The 16,928-nt window shown below is 42.7% G+C and overlaps 3 protein-coding genes across 3 annotated transcripts; 1 reads left to right on the forward strand and 2 right to left on the reverse strand.

Annotated features, from left to right (window-relative positions):
• Positions 1-1,753: 1,753 nt before the first annotated feature.
• LOC121713979 (ceramide-1-phosphate transfer protein) lies at positions 1,754-3,385 on the reverse strand. The gene is made up of 2 exons (XM_042099101.1): positions 3,040-3,385; positions 1,754-2,788 (listed from the first exon to the last, which is right to left on the reverse strand). The coding sequence occupies exons 1-2, from the start codon at positions 3,165-3,167 to the stop codon at positions 2,266-2,268; spliced, it is 651 nt and encodes a 216-aa protein (XP_041955035.1). The 5' UTR covers positions 3,168-3,385; the 3' UTR covers positions 1,754-2,265.
• A 96-nt stretch (positions 3,386-3,481) lies between these two features.
• On the forward strand, positions 3,482-11,258 carry ints11 (integrator complex subunit 11). Its single transcript, XM_042099032.1, has 17 exons — positions 3,482-3,824; positions 3,933-4,030; positions 5,884-5,957; positions 6,133-6,361; positions 6,581-6,679; positions 6,789-6,823; positions 6,921-7,059; positions 7,179-7,243; positions 7,451-7,640; positions 7,786-7,869; positions 8,342-8,431; positions 8,772-8,934; positions 9,170-9,280; positions 9,691-9,752; positions 9,972-10,114; positions 10,288-10,417; positions 11,118-11,258. Exons 1-17 carry the CDS (start codon positions 3,797-3,799, stop codon positions 11,178-11,180), a joined length of 1,803 nt encoding a protein of 600 aa, XP_041954966.1. The 5' UTR covers positions 3,482-3,796; the 3' UTR covers positions 11,181-11,258.
• A 1,002-nt stretch (positions 11,259-12,260) lies between these two features.
• LOC121713969 (lysophosphatidic acid receptor 6) lies at positions 12,261-14,029 on the reverse strand. The gene is made up of 2 exons (XM_042099083.1): positions 13,940-14,029; positions 12,261-13,563 (listed from the first exon to the last, which is right to left on the reverse strand). The coding sequence occupies exon 2, from the start codon at positions 13,551-13,553 to the stop codon at positions 12,537-12,539; it is 1,017 nt and encodes a 338-aa protein (XP_041955017.1). The 5' UTR covers positions 13,554-13,563; positions 13,940-14,029; the 3' UTR covers positions 12,261-12,536.
• Positions 14,030-16,928: the final 2,899 nt, after the last annotated feature.

Genomic DNA, 16,928 nt, shown 5'->3' on the forward strand with positions numbered 1-16,928 from the left:
CTAACCCAACTGCCAGGGGTCTTGGTGTGTGTGTTGGGGGGATGACAGGGGAGATGGGATAGTGTGCTGTGTATGTGGGGAGAGGGCAGTGTGCAATATGTGTGTTGGAGAAGCTTCCTCATGAGACAATGTGCTGTGTATTGAGGGGGGGGGGGGGGGGGGGCAGTGTGCTGTAAGTATGTTGGGGATGTGTGTTGGAGAAGCTTCCTGATGAAATAATGTGCTGTGTATGTAGGGGGGGGGGGGGGGGGCAGGGACTTACTATTGCAAGCAGAGTACTGTATGTAATGTATGTGAGTGATGACAGTGAAGATGTGTGTGTGGGCGGGAGGGGAGTGGAGCAGTGACTGTGTGTGTGTGTGTGTGTGTAGTGTGTAGGTGGGTAGGTGGGGGCAGTGTGCTGTAAGTATGTAGAGGATGTGTGTTGGAGAAGATCCTGAAGACAATGTGCTGTGTATGTGGGGGGGGGGGGGGGCAGTGTGCAGCAAGTATGTAGAGGAGGCTTACTGTAGCAAGCAGTGTGCTGTATGTATGTGAAGTGATGACAGTGATGATGTAAGTGTGTGTGTTGGGGGGGGGGTCAGGGACTTACTATTGCAAGCAGAGTACTGTATGTAATGTATGTGAGTGATGACAGTGAAGATGTGTGTGTGGGCGGGAGTGGAGCAGTGACTGTGTGTGTGTGTGTGTAGTGTGTGTGTAGTGTGCTGTAAGTATGTAGAGGATGTGTGTTGGAGAAGATCCTGAAGACAATGTGCTGTGTATGTGGGGGGGGGGGGGGGGCAGTGTGCAGCAAGTATGTAGAGGAGTGCTGTATGTATGTGAAGTGATGACAGTGATGATGTAAGTGTGTGTGTTGGGGATGGGGGTGGGGTGGGGGTGGGGGGTGGGGGGGAAGAAAGGCTAGGCAATCAAGGACATGGGTAGATGGAGGAGAAATCAAAAATAATAAATAAAAAGTGTGCAAAAGTTGGAGAAAGTCAGATATGTGTGTGTGTGTGTGTGTGTGTGTGTGTGTGTTTTGACGTGTGATGAAATAAGAAAATAAATAAAAGGTCTGTAGCATAGGGAGAGGGATGTAAAAGTGTAAAAGTGCTAAAAGTCTTGTAGGTGTGTGTGGGTGTGTGTGTGTGGGGGGGGGGGGGGGTCATGAGTGCTGAGGAGTGAATGAGTGCAAAGTCAGTATAGTGTGAGTTCAGAGTTGGGAAATGTTTGAGAGTGCTGAGGAGTGAATGTGTGCAAAGTCAGTATAGTGTGAGTTCAGAGTTCGGATGGCCTGGGGATAAAAACTTCTCCTGAATGTCATATGACATGCAACACGTGACATTCTGCAAAATGTCTAACCATACATTGTGTTGTTCAGCTTGCATCATGTCAGCACTGTACAGCGCCAGATAAAGTCGAACACAACCAGTCATCTCGGAAGACCTGACCAGTTCAAATTGTGTCTAAATCATAAAACAGTCAATGAAAGTTTTTTTTTACATTATGTTATTTGTCATTTGATTGGTGCTCTGGTCCAGAGTAACTTATAGTTAACTAATAACTACAGGGACTGGCAACTCAGGATTAACTATACCTTCAGTATTGGCACAGTGTTGTATCTCCTGGAATTAAACTCACAACCCTCTGGAGTTCCACTTGGAAGGCTTAACCACTAGACCTCCACTACTACCATCTTACAAGTCTCCCAAATACTTAAGTGCATAGATCCTATTTCACCCTTGAGGCAAACAAAACCAGTTCAGGAAAATCCAGTTCTCTCAGAGGTTTATTTAACATGGACATTTAGTGACCATGAAATCTTGGCTACTCGTGATTATAAACACATCCATAACCAAGAAACATAGATACAAAAACTAACTAAAACATTCATGACATAGTTGTAGACTCATTACTACCCGTACTGTCCCTTTTTAATCATATAGAGTTATCAGACATATAATTTAATGTAGTGAATGTAATGTTAAAACAATGTAGTCTGTAGTCTGCCTTTATATTCAATATTTACATGCAGTCAGGCAATAATATTTTACATTCAAAAGCCTAGCCTCTTCATAGTTAGTCTATAGATAGATAGATAGATAGATAGATACTTTATTGATCCCCAAGGGGAAATTCAAGAATATTATCTATATCTATATTAATGCCCATTCCAGGATAAAAAGGAAATTCAGAAATCAGATTGATTTAAAAGATGTTTATGTCTACTGCAGACAGTAGGGGTCCCCACAAACTCTATGCAAAGTGTCTCATAGATTATCTCTATGGCAACTGTAAAAGCTCGTGTTGGGCATACAGTTTCTCTGTAATGTCGTACACTTCAGAAATGAGAGGCAGGGCATCCCCCAACATGGAAACTACTTGTTCCGATGTACCAACATTCATCACTTCAAAAAATGTTTGGCGTCCAGGGAGGGCACAGAACGCCATGCCAGCAGCTTTGCGGATGATCCAAGCATGATGCTGAGCTAGGGACTCATTGTAGGCCTCTGAGCACATCACAGAGGTCTTACCGTCCTCACTGCTGGTCCTCAGGCGTTCCAGAAAGAGCTCCAGCCAGCGGAGAGCGCGGTGCAGCCTTAGGAGGGTTCGGCAGCCGGACTCTGGGTATTTGTCACGTTTGGCGAGATCAACTAGTCCATTATCTAGCTCATATTTCACCATGGACTGGATAGTGCTATAATGTGTCCCATTCTCACCATTAAAGAATTTTGCAAGAATTTCAATTTTGTTGACAGCATCCTTGGAGATGAAGGAAAAAACACTTCCAAGACTATTCATAAACCTTCAGAAAAGAGTAAAATAGAGACAATGAGTTACTCAACAGTCAAGAGAAATGAAAGTTCAGAGATAGTCTCTGTTCTACTAAATGACAATCCTGAGCGTAGTGTCCACCAACATAGATCATACAGATGTCACCATATATGATTCCCTGAATAAACGTAGAAACGTACGATGCACTAACGTGACTTGAATTTCTAACACCTGCTGCAGATGTTGATCAGCAAGTGAGTCAGATATAAAATGGTAACCTACCTAACGAGACCACGCCATCCTTCCACGTAATGTTCGATGTATACCTCCTTATTTTCTGAGAGGCATAAACTAAAAGTGTCCAGTACTTCCTTTAGGCTGAATTTCTGCTCTTCAACAGAGTTTGCCATCTCCTCGCGGTTCAGAGCTGCTGATGTCAGAGACAATTTGAGAGGACAGTGTTTAGTAAATGTCTAGAGAATGAGGAGACATTTACATTGAACGTCCCTGCTCAAATAATCAGATTTCTAGGGGAAAGTCAAGATGATTTTGATGCATTTCTAAGCAACCCTACAGGATGGCAAACACTGAACATACCGGAACGACCGGAACATACGGAACGGTTGGTTACTTCCGGCATCGCGTAGCAGCACTGGCCAATCAAACATTCTAATTTTATATCACATGGGAAAACCTGACGTAAAACAGTCATCCAATGAAAGCCTTGCAGCTGCTTCTGCGCACAGTGTGGTTGAGAAGTAAGGTAGTGTGCTGTTAAGCTGTTTGGGATAGCTTTGTTGCTATTATTAATAATTATTACATTTTGTATGCAAACCCGCTTTAGCAAATTATTACAACAGCTCAGTTGTTAGAAGACGCCTAAGCTGCTTGTTAACAGAAAAAAAACATCGTATAAGAATGGGAGGTTTTCCCTTCCCAGCCACTAAGCTAACTAGCTAAAATCATGCATGTATTAGTCTGTAGAAGGCACATAGTTTGAACGTATTTGTTTATCCTTGTCTACACTGAAGACAGCGGGATGCCAGAAATAAAAGTAACACCGCTTGGTAAGAAATATGTTTCCAATACATGCACACCATGTGTTTGAATAAAACAAACAAACAATAAAAAATCTATTACGGTTATGGTTACGGTATGCTTCTTTTCGTTTTCAGGAGCTGGTCAGGATGTTGGTCGTAGTTGTATACTTGTCTCTATCGGGGGCAAAAACATCATGCTTGATTGTGGAATGCACATGGGCTACAACGATGACGTGAGTGATTAAAGTAGTGACCATTCTGATTATACAGGCGCTGGTCATATAATTAGAATATCAAAAAGTTGATTTATGTCAGTAATTCCATTCAAAAAGTGAAACTTGTATATTATATTCATTCATTACACACAGACTGATATTTCAAATGTTTATTTCTTTTAATTGTGATGATTATAACTGACAACTAATGACAATCCTAAATTCAGTATCTCAGAAAATTAGAATATTACTTAAGACCAATACAAAAAAGGTATTTTAGAAATGTTGGCAAACTGAAAATTATGAATATGAAAAGTATGATGTGGCACTGCTCAGGTGTTATGAGAGCCCAGGTTGCTCTGATAGTGGCCTTCAGCTCTTCTGCATTGTTGGGTCTGGCATATCGCATCTTCCTCTTCACAATACCCCATAGATTTTCTATGAGGTTAAGGTCAGGCAAGTTTGCTGGCCAATTAAGAACAGGGATACCATGGTCCTTGAACCAGGTACTGGTAGCTTTGGCACTGTGTGCAGGTGCCAAGTCCTGTTGGAAAATTAAATCTGCATCTCCATAAAGTTGGTCAGCAGCAGGAAGCATGAAGTGCTCTAAAACTTCCTGGTAGACGGCTGCAGTGGACCAACACCTGCAGATGACATGGCACCCCAAACCATCACTGACTGTGGAAACTTGACACTGGACTTCAAGCAACATGGATTATGTGCCTCTCCTCTCTTCCACCAGACTCTGGGACCTTGATTTCCAAAGGAAATGAAAAATTTGCTTTCATCAGAGAACATAACTTTGGACCACTCAGCAGCAGTCTAGTCCTTTTTGTTTTTAGCCCAGGCGAGACGCTTCTGACGCCGTCTCTTGTTCAAGAGTGGCTTGACACAAGGAATGCGACAGCTGAAACTCATGTCTTGCGTGGCTTGAAGCACTGGCTCCAGCTGCAGTCCACTCTTTGTGAATCTCCCCCACATTTTTGAATGGGTTTTGTTTCACAATCCTCTCCAGGATGCGGTTATCCCTATTGCTTGTACACTTTTTTCTACCGCATCTTTTCCTTCACTTCGCCTCTCTATTAATGGGCTTGGACACAGCTCTGTGAACAGCCAACCTCTTTAGCAATGACCTTTTGTGTCTTGCCCTCCTTGTGCAAGGTGTCAATGGTCGTCTTTTGGACAACTGTCAAGTCAGCGTTTAAAGGCCTTTGCAGGTGTTTTGAATTAATTCGCTTATTAGAGTGTGGCACCACTGGTTAGCACTCTGGACTTGTAACCGGAGGGTTGCCGGTTCGAGCCCCGACCAGTGGGCTGCGGCTGAAGTGCCCTTGAGCAAGGCACCTAACCCCTCACTGCTCCCTGAGCGCCGCCGTTGTAGCAGGCAGCTCACTGCGCCGGGATTAGTGTGTGCTTCACCTCACTGTGTGTTCACTGTGTGCTGTTTGTGTTTCACTAATTCACCGATTGAGTTAAATGCAGAGACCAAATTTCCCTCACGGGATCAAAAAAGTATATATACTTATACTTATACACCAGGTGTCTTCAATATTGAACCTTTTCACAATATTCTAATTTTCTGAGATACAGAATTTGGGGTTTTCATTAGTTGTCAGTTATAATCATCAAAATTAAAAGAAATAAACACTTGAAATATATCAGTCTGTGTGGAATGAATGTATACATTACAGTATACACATTTCACTTTTTGAACGGAATTACTGAAATAAATCAACTTTTACATGATATTCTAATTATATGACCAGCACCTGTATGTGCACATTTCTGATATGCACAGATACATATTACTTTCTTCTTTTGCTACTTAACGGTGCAGCCAAAGTAAGATTTTTTTTTTTTCATTTCCACAGAGACGTTTTCCAGATTTTTCCTACATAACTCAAAATGGGCGTTTGACAGAGTTCTTGGATTGTGTCATCATAAGGTTTGTTAACGTATTAGAGTGGCTCGTTTATGTTTTCATAGATGAGAACTATAATGAATACCACTCACAAAGATACCAACGTAACCCAGATATCTTATGTTCTCATATGTCTTGTTCTTGCGCACATTTTCTCTCTTCTCTCTCTATCCTACACACAAACTCTAAATTCATAAAGCCATTTTCACCTTGACCACTGTGGGGCTTTGCCATACATGAGTGAGATGGTGGGATATGACGGTCCAATTTACATGACTCACCCAACCAAGGCCATCTGTCCCATTCTACTGGAGGACTTCAGGAAGATCACAGTGGACAAGAAGGGGGAAACCAACTTTTTCACCTCTCAGATGATTAAAGATTGCATGAAGAAAGTTGTTCCAATTAATCTCCATCAAACAGTCCAGGTATCTTATACTTTGGTGTGTTGTAGTGTAAGAAATAACCATAATTGTGTTGAATGTAAAACATTTTGAGTGGTTAAGTTCCAGTCTCTAAATAGATACTACTTAAAAGTGGAAGCAACATAAACTATTGAACTATTTTAGTATTGTATGAGATGTTGTGTGTTGATGAGAGTGCTTTATGCAACACATTGAACATAATATTCTCTTTTTATTGCAAAGGTGGATGATGAGCTGGAGATCAAGGCTTACTATGCAGGCCATGTGCTGGGGGCAGCCATGGTCCAGATCAAAGTGGGTGCTGAGTCAGTGGTGTACACGGTAGGTGCTGATGAAAATGGATGTGACTTATTATATATATATAAAAAAAAAAAAATCATTTGGAGGGTTTGTTCTGTTCTAATGTGAACATTTCTATGTCTTATTCCAGGGTGATTACAATATGACACCTGACAGGCATTTGGGGTAAGGCCCGATTAGAATTGTATAAATAATAAGTACACGATTTCCTCTGCGTTAGCTGTATTCATCCCTGCCTCTAATTATCATGTCTTTTCCAAAGTGCTGCCTGGATTGACAAGTGTCGTCCAGATATTCTGATCACAGAATCCACATATGCCACCACCATCCGTGACTCAAAGCGCTGCAGAGAAAGGGACTTCTTGAAGAAAGTTCATGAGACAGTTGAGAGGGGAGGAAAGGTGACAAAAGAACAAAACCTACTGAAAATAAGAGAAACAGTACTTCTCTGTTCTGTAAAATGCCATAACCTTTTTTTTTATTGTAGTCCTTTATACTAATTGAGTGTCTGTGTTGTCAGGTCCTTATCCCAGTGTTTGCTCTCGGAAGAGCCCAGGAGCTCTGTATTCTCTTGGAAACATTTTGGTAAGAGTGTACTGTGGACATCTCTCTGTCTCTCTCTCTCTCTCTCTCTCTCTCTCTCTCTCTCTGTCTCTCTGTCTCTCTCTCTCTCTCTCTCTCTCTCTCTCTCTGTGTGTTCTGGAGATGGGCAAGCTTTCTAAGCCAAAACTGTATTGCCTTATTGCCTTTGATTGATGATTCCTTGAAACAGTGTGCTCTGTTTGTTTCCAGGGAGAGGATGAACCTCAAGGCTCCCATCTACTTTTCAACTGGCCTAACAGAGAAGGCAAACCATTACTACAAGCTCTTCATCACGTGGACCAATCAAAAGATCCGCAAAACCTTTGTGCAAAGAAACATGTTTGAATTCAAACATATAAAGGCTTTCGATCGTACCTATGCAGACAATCCTGGACCAATGGTAGGCACATGATTAACCTTTCATTTAACAATTGATTTCAGATAAATTGTCAGTTCCTTATTAGTAGATGTGAATATGTAACATGAACTCAAATGTCATAGCTATAGAATAGCATATGACTGTGTCATATAAACTTATTTTCCAGGTGGTGTTTGCTACCCCAGGAATGTTGCATGCTGGTCAGTCTCTACAGATATTTAAGAAGTGGGCTGGCAATGAAAAGAATATGGTGAGTCATTTTAGCGTTGTATCTCTGTAACAATTAAGACTTACGGCTCGTGTCCATTATCGCGGCAAAGCCCACCGCGCCGCACATAGCCCATTGATTTCCTATGGAGAGCGGCAAGGCGTGGTTTACGCTTCTGCAATGCACCTTGGGAAGGCGGCGCGGCCATTCGAACAGAGGCGGCGCGTCAAGAAGTTGGGCTCGGCTGAACTTTATGCAAATGAGAGCGGTTAACGCGAGGCGGTTAGCCAATGAAAGTACGTCTTCGGTAAACAAGTTCTGTTAGCTGGCATTGTGTAATTACAAAAAATAAAACGTTACACCATACACTTTAGCCTATACACGCCCACAAGCGGCGACAGAAGAGAAGGCTAGGCGTCTGCAAGTGTCTACGCGCCGCAATAATGGATACGAGCCGTTACTGTATCTCAGAGGGAATATAATTACTTTTACTTTTTTAACAACTCTACTTTAGGTCATCATGCCTGGCTATTGTGTCCAAGGAACTATTGGTCACAAGATTCTGAATGGCCAGAAAAAGTTGGAGATTGAAGGAAGAGCTACGGTAACCAGTGGTAGCGTCATACCCATATTATGATTTCATCTGGCAGAAACTGGCCTGTAAAGATTTCCACAATTGTTTCCAAACAATTCCACACTGGATACAGTCTTGTGACTTAATAATGTAAAACTTAATTTAATTTAAATTCAGAAAAAAAATTATTCAGTTCCTTACTATTAAAAGACTGAATTAAACAAAGCATATTCCAATTGTAATCTCTTTGGCGGCCTCTCGTGGTCATAACTAGTCCTTACAGAATAGTAAATTATTTTTTAAAAAGTGTGAAGGGGTTGCTTGAGTTGACCCAGAATGACCCAAGTGCTTCCTCTCCCCTGATGCCCAGCTGGAGGTGAAACTGCAGGTGGAGTACATGTCGTTCAGCGCTCATGCAGACGCTAAGGGCATCATGCAGCTGATCCGCATGGCAGAGCCCCGCAACATACTCCTGGTGCACGGAGAGGCCAAGAAGATGGAGTTCCTCAAAGACAAGATTGAACAGGAATTCAGTGAGTTCACGACAGACGATTGCTAATATGTGTGTGATTTGTAGTAAGAATACTTTTTGGGTTGTTAATTAACTGTACATCTGAAATAAGATATATATTTTTGTAGCTTAGATAATTGAAGAATCGACTTCCTTATGGATTCCTACATGTCCGTTACAGTTATGCACTATTTTTACTGAATTATTTCACAACTCTTCCAATTTCTTCGCGCCTCCTTTGATTCGGTCTTTTGCAGACGTCAGCTGTTTCATGCCAGCTAATGGGGAGACCACCACTGTGGAGACCAACCCCAGTGTCCCAGTGGACATCTCCCTTAACCTGCTCAAGAGGGAGATGGCCCTTGGAGGTAGGACACCCACCCAGCCTAGTTTACGCTGTCTGACGGAGGTGCAGTGGTCTGTTAAGCAAGAGTGACAAGTGAACGAAGCTTAAAACAAATCTGTGGCTCTTGCAAGTAGGACAGTGGTCCACAAAATGGAAAATGTCATTTTATTTCAAAGTGGTCTTAGACACTAGCAAGGTCCCTTTGTCATCTTTTACCTTTTGAAAGAAACTGTTCTGCCTGCAAGACCAGTTGATATAATACAGAGCTCCTGAATAGTCAAAGCAAAATGTCCAGCTCACCACCATATTACACTATACTGTCTGAAATCTGTAGTTCATCTGTATCCAGCACATGGGTGACTTGGCTAATTTATGCTGTTGGTAATTTTTTCACGAGTGTCATAGATTTCCTATGTTTATGAAATTTCTCAGGACCTTTGCCAGATCCTAAAAAGCCTCGCACCATGCATGGAACCCTTATCATGAAAGATAATGTAAGAAATTATCCTTTTTTTTATCTTGGGTTAAGATTTTATGAAGATGCAATGTATTTTTGTTAAGTTTGTTTATTGTAAAATGTGTGGTCACTGGTATTGGAACACAACATTGAAACTCATTAGCTTGTAAACTTTGGAGCTTACTGTCTGTGTGTTTGTGTGTGTGTGTGTGTGTGTGTGTGTGTGTGTGTGTGTGTGTGTGTGTGGTGTGTGAAGAGCTTGAGGCTGGTATCTCCAGATCAGGCCCTGAAAGAGCTAGGGCTGAGTGAGCACCAGTTGCGGTTCACGTGTCGCGTGCAGCTCCAGGATCCCCACAGCGATGCAGACACCCTCACCCGCATCTACACACACTTAAAGAGGTCAGGAAAGTCCTACGTCCGCCACATCATTTGCCTATTAGGGCCCTGCTACAGTATGCCATCTCAGAGTAAACATTCAACTCTGGGTGACTCTATGAGCTTCATTAAGCTTTGTTAAGTTTTCCAGTTCCCATCTTGGTCTTGTAGCTCAGTGTCCAACTCCTCCCTTGCAGTGTGCTGAAAGCCTACACCATCCAACACCTCCCAGATGGAACGGTCATGGTGGAGTCCATTGTCATCAAAGTGTCCTCCACTGCTGAGGAGCCCAACATCAAGGTCATCCTGCTCTCCTGGAGCTACCAGGTACTTGCACACCAAATATGTTGTCCTTGGTTTCATTAACGTTTCAGCCAAGAGGTTTTGGTGTTGTCAAACCAGGGGTTGTCAACCAGCCCACCTGTGGTCCTTGAAGGCATTGCAGATGGCCCCTGACCATGCATTCAATAACATTGTTTCGCTATGGGAATGACTAATGTACCTCACATCCCACAACAGTGGTCTTCAGGTTGCTTCTTAGTCATAATTATGGTCCCAGGGGCACAGTCAGTTAAAGACCCCTGTTCTAAGCAAATACCCTTTATATACATGTAAGCCAATTACTAGCATCAATACAAAATACAAGAGCATAAACTAGAGCCCCCTGATCTTCAGCAATGATGAGTGTTGCCCTGGAAAGTGTTTGCATGTAAGTGGAACAACCAAGAGCCGCACAGTGTTCTGCTCAGCACAGAATACCTGAACCCCCTGGGCTGCCACCGTGGTGTGCTTTCTAAACCACAACTCTAGAGATGATGCATAGCATCACTCTCACCTCGCCCCTTTTAGAAATGGAAGGGTTTATTTTGAAGCTGCCGGCCCACACAGGAAAGTGTGTGAGATGTACCGGTAACCGCTCTTGCTACCACCCCAGATAGCTTGTAATAAGTTTGTATTTCACAAACAACAGTTTTTTTTTTTTTTTTTAAGATTTGTCATAGTTCTAATGTGTAATCATTGCATTTAGGATGAAGAACTGGGCAGTTTTTTGTCAACCCTACTGAAGAAAGGACTTCCTGCTGGACTGTGAACACATTTCTTGACTATTTTTCTGCTGTTTGTAGACTTTTGTAGGATGGACAGATTAAATACTTTTATACTGAAAAAAGAAGAGTGATTTTTGTCTCTATATTTAACCCAACATCACACAATGTGTAGCCCTACATAAATAGCAAGTAATATTACAGCCATTACACTTAACATTATTTCTCAGGGTGTCGGTATCTATATTAGTCCAGTCCTTCATGAAGATTCAGAGTTTATTTGTGCAATGCTGTTTCAGACAGCTGAGGTCTTGTCAGACTAGTTTGAACAGGATATTATTCAGAGGGGGCTGTGCCATGGCACAAGTCTTATATAAGTATATATACTCTTTTGATCCCGTGAGGGAAATTTGGTCTCTGCATTTAACCCAATCCGTGAAACACAGAACACAGTGAGGTGAAGCACACACTAATCCCGGCGCAGTGAGCTGCCTGCAACCACAGCGGCGCTCGGGGAGCAGTGAGGGGTTAGGTGCCTTGCTCAAGGGCACTTCAGCTGTGGCCCACTGGTCGGGGCTCGAACCGGCAACCCTCCGGTTACAAGTCTAGAGTGCTAACCAGTGGGCCACGGCTGCCCCAAGTCTTCTCACGACTTACTGATCTCTTTCTCAAAGGCATATGCCTGTCTCATGATATAATGCTGGGTTAAAGCCTCGCTATTATGAGACCTAGGAAAAATACCCAGTTTCTCTATTTGTGTAAAACAACTTAATTGTTATGGTTTGAAAACATCATACTTCTGTTTTGTTCAGAACAGAAACGTGAAGCTGTTTTAACTAAAGTGGTTTATTTCAGCCATCTATCCATTATACACATCAATTGATGCAGTGAACAATTTATGTTATTGTGTATATTTTGACACTTATGACATTTCAGTTCCTTTATCATGGCGCTGATTTGAGCTTACTGTGGCCTGTCAGTAGGCCTGTCTGTGTTATAGTTCCACATTTCTTGGTCAAGCAGGTGCCATTAAACCTCATTTCCGTTATAAAGTACACAATTTCAGAGAGCAACTCTATTTATATCAGCGTGACTCCTTTGATGGAAATGTATATCACTAAGTTGACAGGACACAGTCTGCTCCAGAGTAAAAGACAGACACAACAGAGAGACATAAGTAAACTTGAACAGTACTGTACAGACAGAGACATTTTGTTTCTACTACCTACACTGAAAAATGCCCCTTCTTCTGACCATTAATCTTTCACTGTTTTTCTGCTATGAGTCAGGCATGAAGTGGTCCAAGTCTTCTTAGCTAGGTTCTTGAACTACCTGACTTTTAAACTTGTCCCAACAATAGACAAGTGTCTAAGTGGCCGGACACCAAGAGAAAGTGGTCAGGCTCAGAAGTCTGAGCCTATGTAGTAGACCCCACGGGTCCTCCTGGGCTGCAGCCATCTCAGTCTGGGCATGCTCCACTTGCAGTGGTTGGTGCTGAAGTAGTAGAGCAGTGGGTCCAGACAGCTGTTAAGGCTGACCAGCGCCATGGTGACGCGGCGGGCCTTGTAGATGGCGTCCGCCAAGGCACAGTTCTGAATGTAATGCATGCGCCGCAGCAGGTGTAGGAGGTGGACCATGTGGTAGGGCAGGAAGCACAGCAGCGTAATGGCCAGGATGGCGTAGATGATGCGGCGCGCCTTGCCCGCTGTGCTCGTCCGAATGTGGGTGATGCGGCGGGCCACCAGCGGGTAGCACACCAAGATGACCACCGAGGGCAGCAGCGAGCCGAACACCAGGCAGAAGGTGCTGTAGGCGCCGAGGCGCTTGTCCCACTCCTCCTGGCTGAAGCTCTCGAAGCACCGGTCCTCCTGGCTCTCTGGAAAGCCGGCCAGGACGAAGGCCAGCGTGGTGACCGCGTACACCAGCCAGACGGCGGCGCTCACCGCCATGGTGCAGCGGGTGTTCCGCAGGCGCAGGTAGACGAGCGGGTGCACGGTGGCCACGTAGCGGTCAACGCAGATGCAGGTCATGAAGACGAGGCTGGCGTAGATGTTGGCGTGGAAGACGATGCCGCTGAGGACACAAGTGGGTTTGCCCAATTTCCAGACGTTGTGCTGCCAGTGGTAGTGGATGCGGAAGGGCAGAGTGCACAGGAACGCCATGTCGGCCACGGCCAGGTTGATGATGAAGACGTCCGAGGCCGTCCTCTGCTTCCTCTTAAAGAAGAAAAAACACAGAGCCCCAAGGTTGCCTGGCAGGCCTAGGACCATCACCAAGCAGTAGACAACAGGGAAGAGGTAGAACTGGAAGTCTGCTTTAGAGTCACAGTCCAAGCCTGAGTTGTGTGTCTGGTTCATGATCGTTGATGAGTACAACTGCACTGTGTATAGACGCTGCGCTTCTGGAGTTATGATCTTCATGGTGATTCAGCTGAAGAAACAAATGGGTTGGTGTGTCAGTACTAGTACTATTCACAGAGACATAGCAGTTGGATTTTTAATCTTTAAAACATTAAAAAATGTACACACTACAACGTCAACATTTCTTCCTATACGGTTTCTCAGTTAGAGAAGACTCAGCTTCAAATTTGGTACAGAAAACCAGACAGATGTCATAGATATAACCTTCCACCAGAATCGTTTGAACTCTATTTCAGTGTGAAAGAATAACTAGGTTGTGAAAGCATAACAGAGAAGTGTAAGGAAGCTCTAACCTGAACATGGCCATCGATCAGATATTACAGCCATATACCACAGGAAAAATACAAGTATTTTGTCACCTAAAGTAAACAGAAATGTATACTTACTGTTCTGTCTGGGCTGTTTCTTAGAACTGAGTCCTTAAAACAGGAGGCCGACTTGGTCTCTTACTTTCCATTCACCTGCCTCACTGCAAGCGTGTTTGTCACTGAGTAGGAAACAGTCACACTTGCTGTGGTTAGCTACAGGGGGTAGGGGGGGGTGGTGGGGGTGGTGGAGAAAACACAAGTGGTTTTATCTACGTATGTCAATCTGTTTTTAACACTTTATCAACACCTTATCATGCTGCTGAAAACCACTTCCATGTTTAGTTTATGTTATGTTACCTGTGAATTAAATGCAATAGTATTGTAGAAACACATATCAATCGGTGTAAATTAAATGGAAAGTTTTTTTTTTTATGTGTGAGGTGAAATGTCATTCAGGTAACACTATGAAATAATACAATTTCATGGAAATGCTTCCATAACTGAAACCATGACAAAATCACATGCTTCATGTGACATTTTTGGACAGCCTGTTTTCATTTTCTGATCAGTTGACTTAGTGATTGGCATATTGTTTATCTTCAATGTATTAATTAACATTAGCCACACTCAAGAAGTCTAAAAATCCTAAAATAATGGTATCCACACAGAGGATGACCTATCTGACCTTTGGCCTGAGTATCAAGGCCAACACTGAGAGATTTATAGGTCTAGGACAGAGTGGCAAACAAAGAAATGAACAGGAAAGCCCCTTCTCACTCTCAATCAAATCCCAAGTTGTAACACTAGAGGGCACTGGAAACAGTAAAATAAAAGAAAGTCCTTCCTGTTAGATCTGGTACAGCAGAGAATTCACAGAATTCCTTGTGATTCAAGACAATAATACAGAGAATAAAGCGATAAAATACCAGTTTTCGAAACAGTTAAGTATTCCAAATTGTTGTTGAGTTATCACAGGGACTGGCAAACAGGATTCCACGGAATACTGGATTATGTTGTAGTATTTATGATGTTTTGGATGTTTATTCCTCTACAGCGTATACATAGTGCAAATGCTGATTTGCATATCATTTGTCAGTGCCATGATGGTCTGAATTTGTAAACAGTGTACATATTTCCCATAACTCCTGTATCGCTGCCTCTCTGGATCAACCTGCCTTCATCTCTTCCCTCCATCTGAACATGACCCCATCAGTGACAGTCTGACATTTCAGCCTGTTTAAAGTCATTGCATTTGAACTCAAAGTCCATTGGAATTCCCCTGTCATTCCAACAAGTTGCTAGCTGTTCTGGCTGGGGACTTGGGGGGGGGGCCTGCAGTCATCTCACATCCTTATTTCTCTGAGCGCATCACACAGGCTCAGGCAGTGTCTCAGATCAGTGTGTCTCAGTCACATGTCACAGTGAGTTAGCATGATAATGATATTATAATGATAATGATGAATAGTTGTCATTATACCTACACAATGATAGGAGGCACCACATTTTGCTGTTCCCTGTCATTGTCCAGACGAAAAAGATTAAATAATTCTTTAAAAAGGCATTCATATTGGTTCATTCATTCACATATTTATTTCAGTTGCAAACTGTTTAGCGACAATATACATTACTGCTTAATTTTTGGAGACTGTCCCATATTTATGTGCAGATTATCTAAATGCTGGACAGATTTGAGCTTTTTGAGTAAATCACATTTATGTCCAAATCTAGAATGTATTGAACTGACTGCCAGTGCCCCTTTCGTCCCAGATGTCTTTGCCTAAGGAGATTTAACATCTCTGTTGATGTACACAGGATTATCTCACATTTTCAATACACACTGTACAGTAAGTGTATTACTGCTGTGTAAATAGGAGAGAGAGGGGAGCCAATGAGGGTCTGATTGACTGCTTATATAGAGGGTAATAAAACATGCCTGCTAGAATACTGCATTCCCTTGTTTCTCACTGTTTTTACAAACTATGTGTTTTCATTTTGCATCGTGTATGTATGCATCTGCTGCCTTAACTTTGCCCCATCAATCGTTACAGATCAGTTTTGCAGGCTGAACAATGTACAGTATAAAAACAATAATGCTACCAGTATTGGCATCAGCTAAAATACACCATAAATGATTAATGAGAAATGAGGTTTGAAAATATAAAATTGCACTAAAATTTTATTTTATTTTGAAGATCTCAGCTCAAGGGGGTGTACAACAGCATACCTTCCACTCTCCATTATGTCCAGTCAAATTTAGTGTGATGTTTTTATGTATTGAATCCATTTGCCCCATATTTATCCAAGCTGATGTAATGGGACCATATGTAATATTAACACAGGTTTATGGCAAAAGGTCCTGGCAGGCAGACATAATAGAGGCGCCATGAGGTATTTGACATGACAGCCTAGGAGTGAACTGAAGCAGTAACTCCTAATGTGTCGTTACAGGGAGCCAGGAAGCTTTACCAGCGTGTCTTTCCTCAGGGGGGTGGGGTGAGGGTATTGACCCTGTCCCGTCAGTCTTCCATCACAGGCCTGCAGTAATGTGGGTGAATACTGACCAGCACAATTCAGTGTGAGGTGTGTTTAGACCATGTAGAATATCATTAGAGAACTGGAGCTGTGTTTAGACCATGTAGAATATCATTAGAGAACTGGAGCTGTGTTTAGACCATGTAGAATATCATTAGAGAACTGGAGCTGTGTTTAGACTATGTAGAATATCATTAGAGGGCTGGAGGTGTTTTTAGACCATGAATATCATTAGAGAACTAGAGGTGTGTTTAGACCATGAATATCATTAGAGAACTGGAGGTGTGTTTACACCATGTAGAACAGGGGTTTTCAACCAGTGGTCCGCGGCTTAGTCAGAATGGTGGTCCCTGGTTCATAATCAGCTGAAAACTCCTGATGTAGAATATCATCCGAGAACTGGAGGTGTGTTCAGTTCCTACACATTCCTATAGGCTGACAGGGTTGTCTTTGTAATGCAAGCATGCCATTTTCTAAAAAGTATATGACGTTTATTAGTGCTGTGCAGATTTCTGGTCAGGGATTTGACCCATAC

This window comes from Alosa sapidissima, chromosome 7 (genome assembly GCF_018492685.1).
Source record: "Alosa sapidissima isolate fAloSap1 chromosome 7, fAloSap1.pri, whole genome shotgun sequence".
In the NCBI taxonomy this organism is placed as follows: Eukaryota; Metazoa; Chordata; class Actinopteri; order Clupeiformes; family Clupeidae; genus Alosa; species Alosa sapidissima.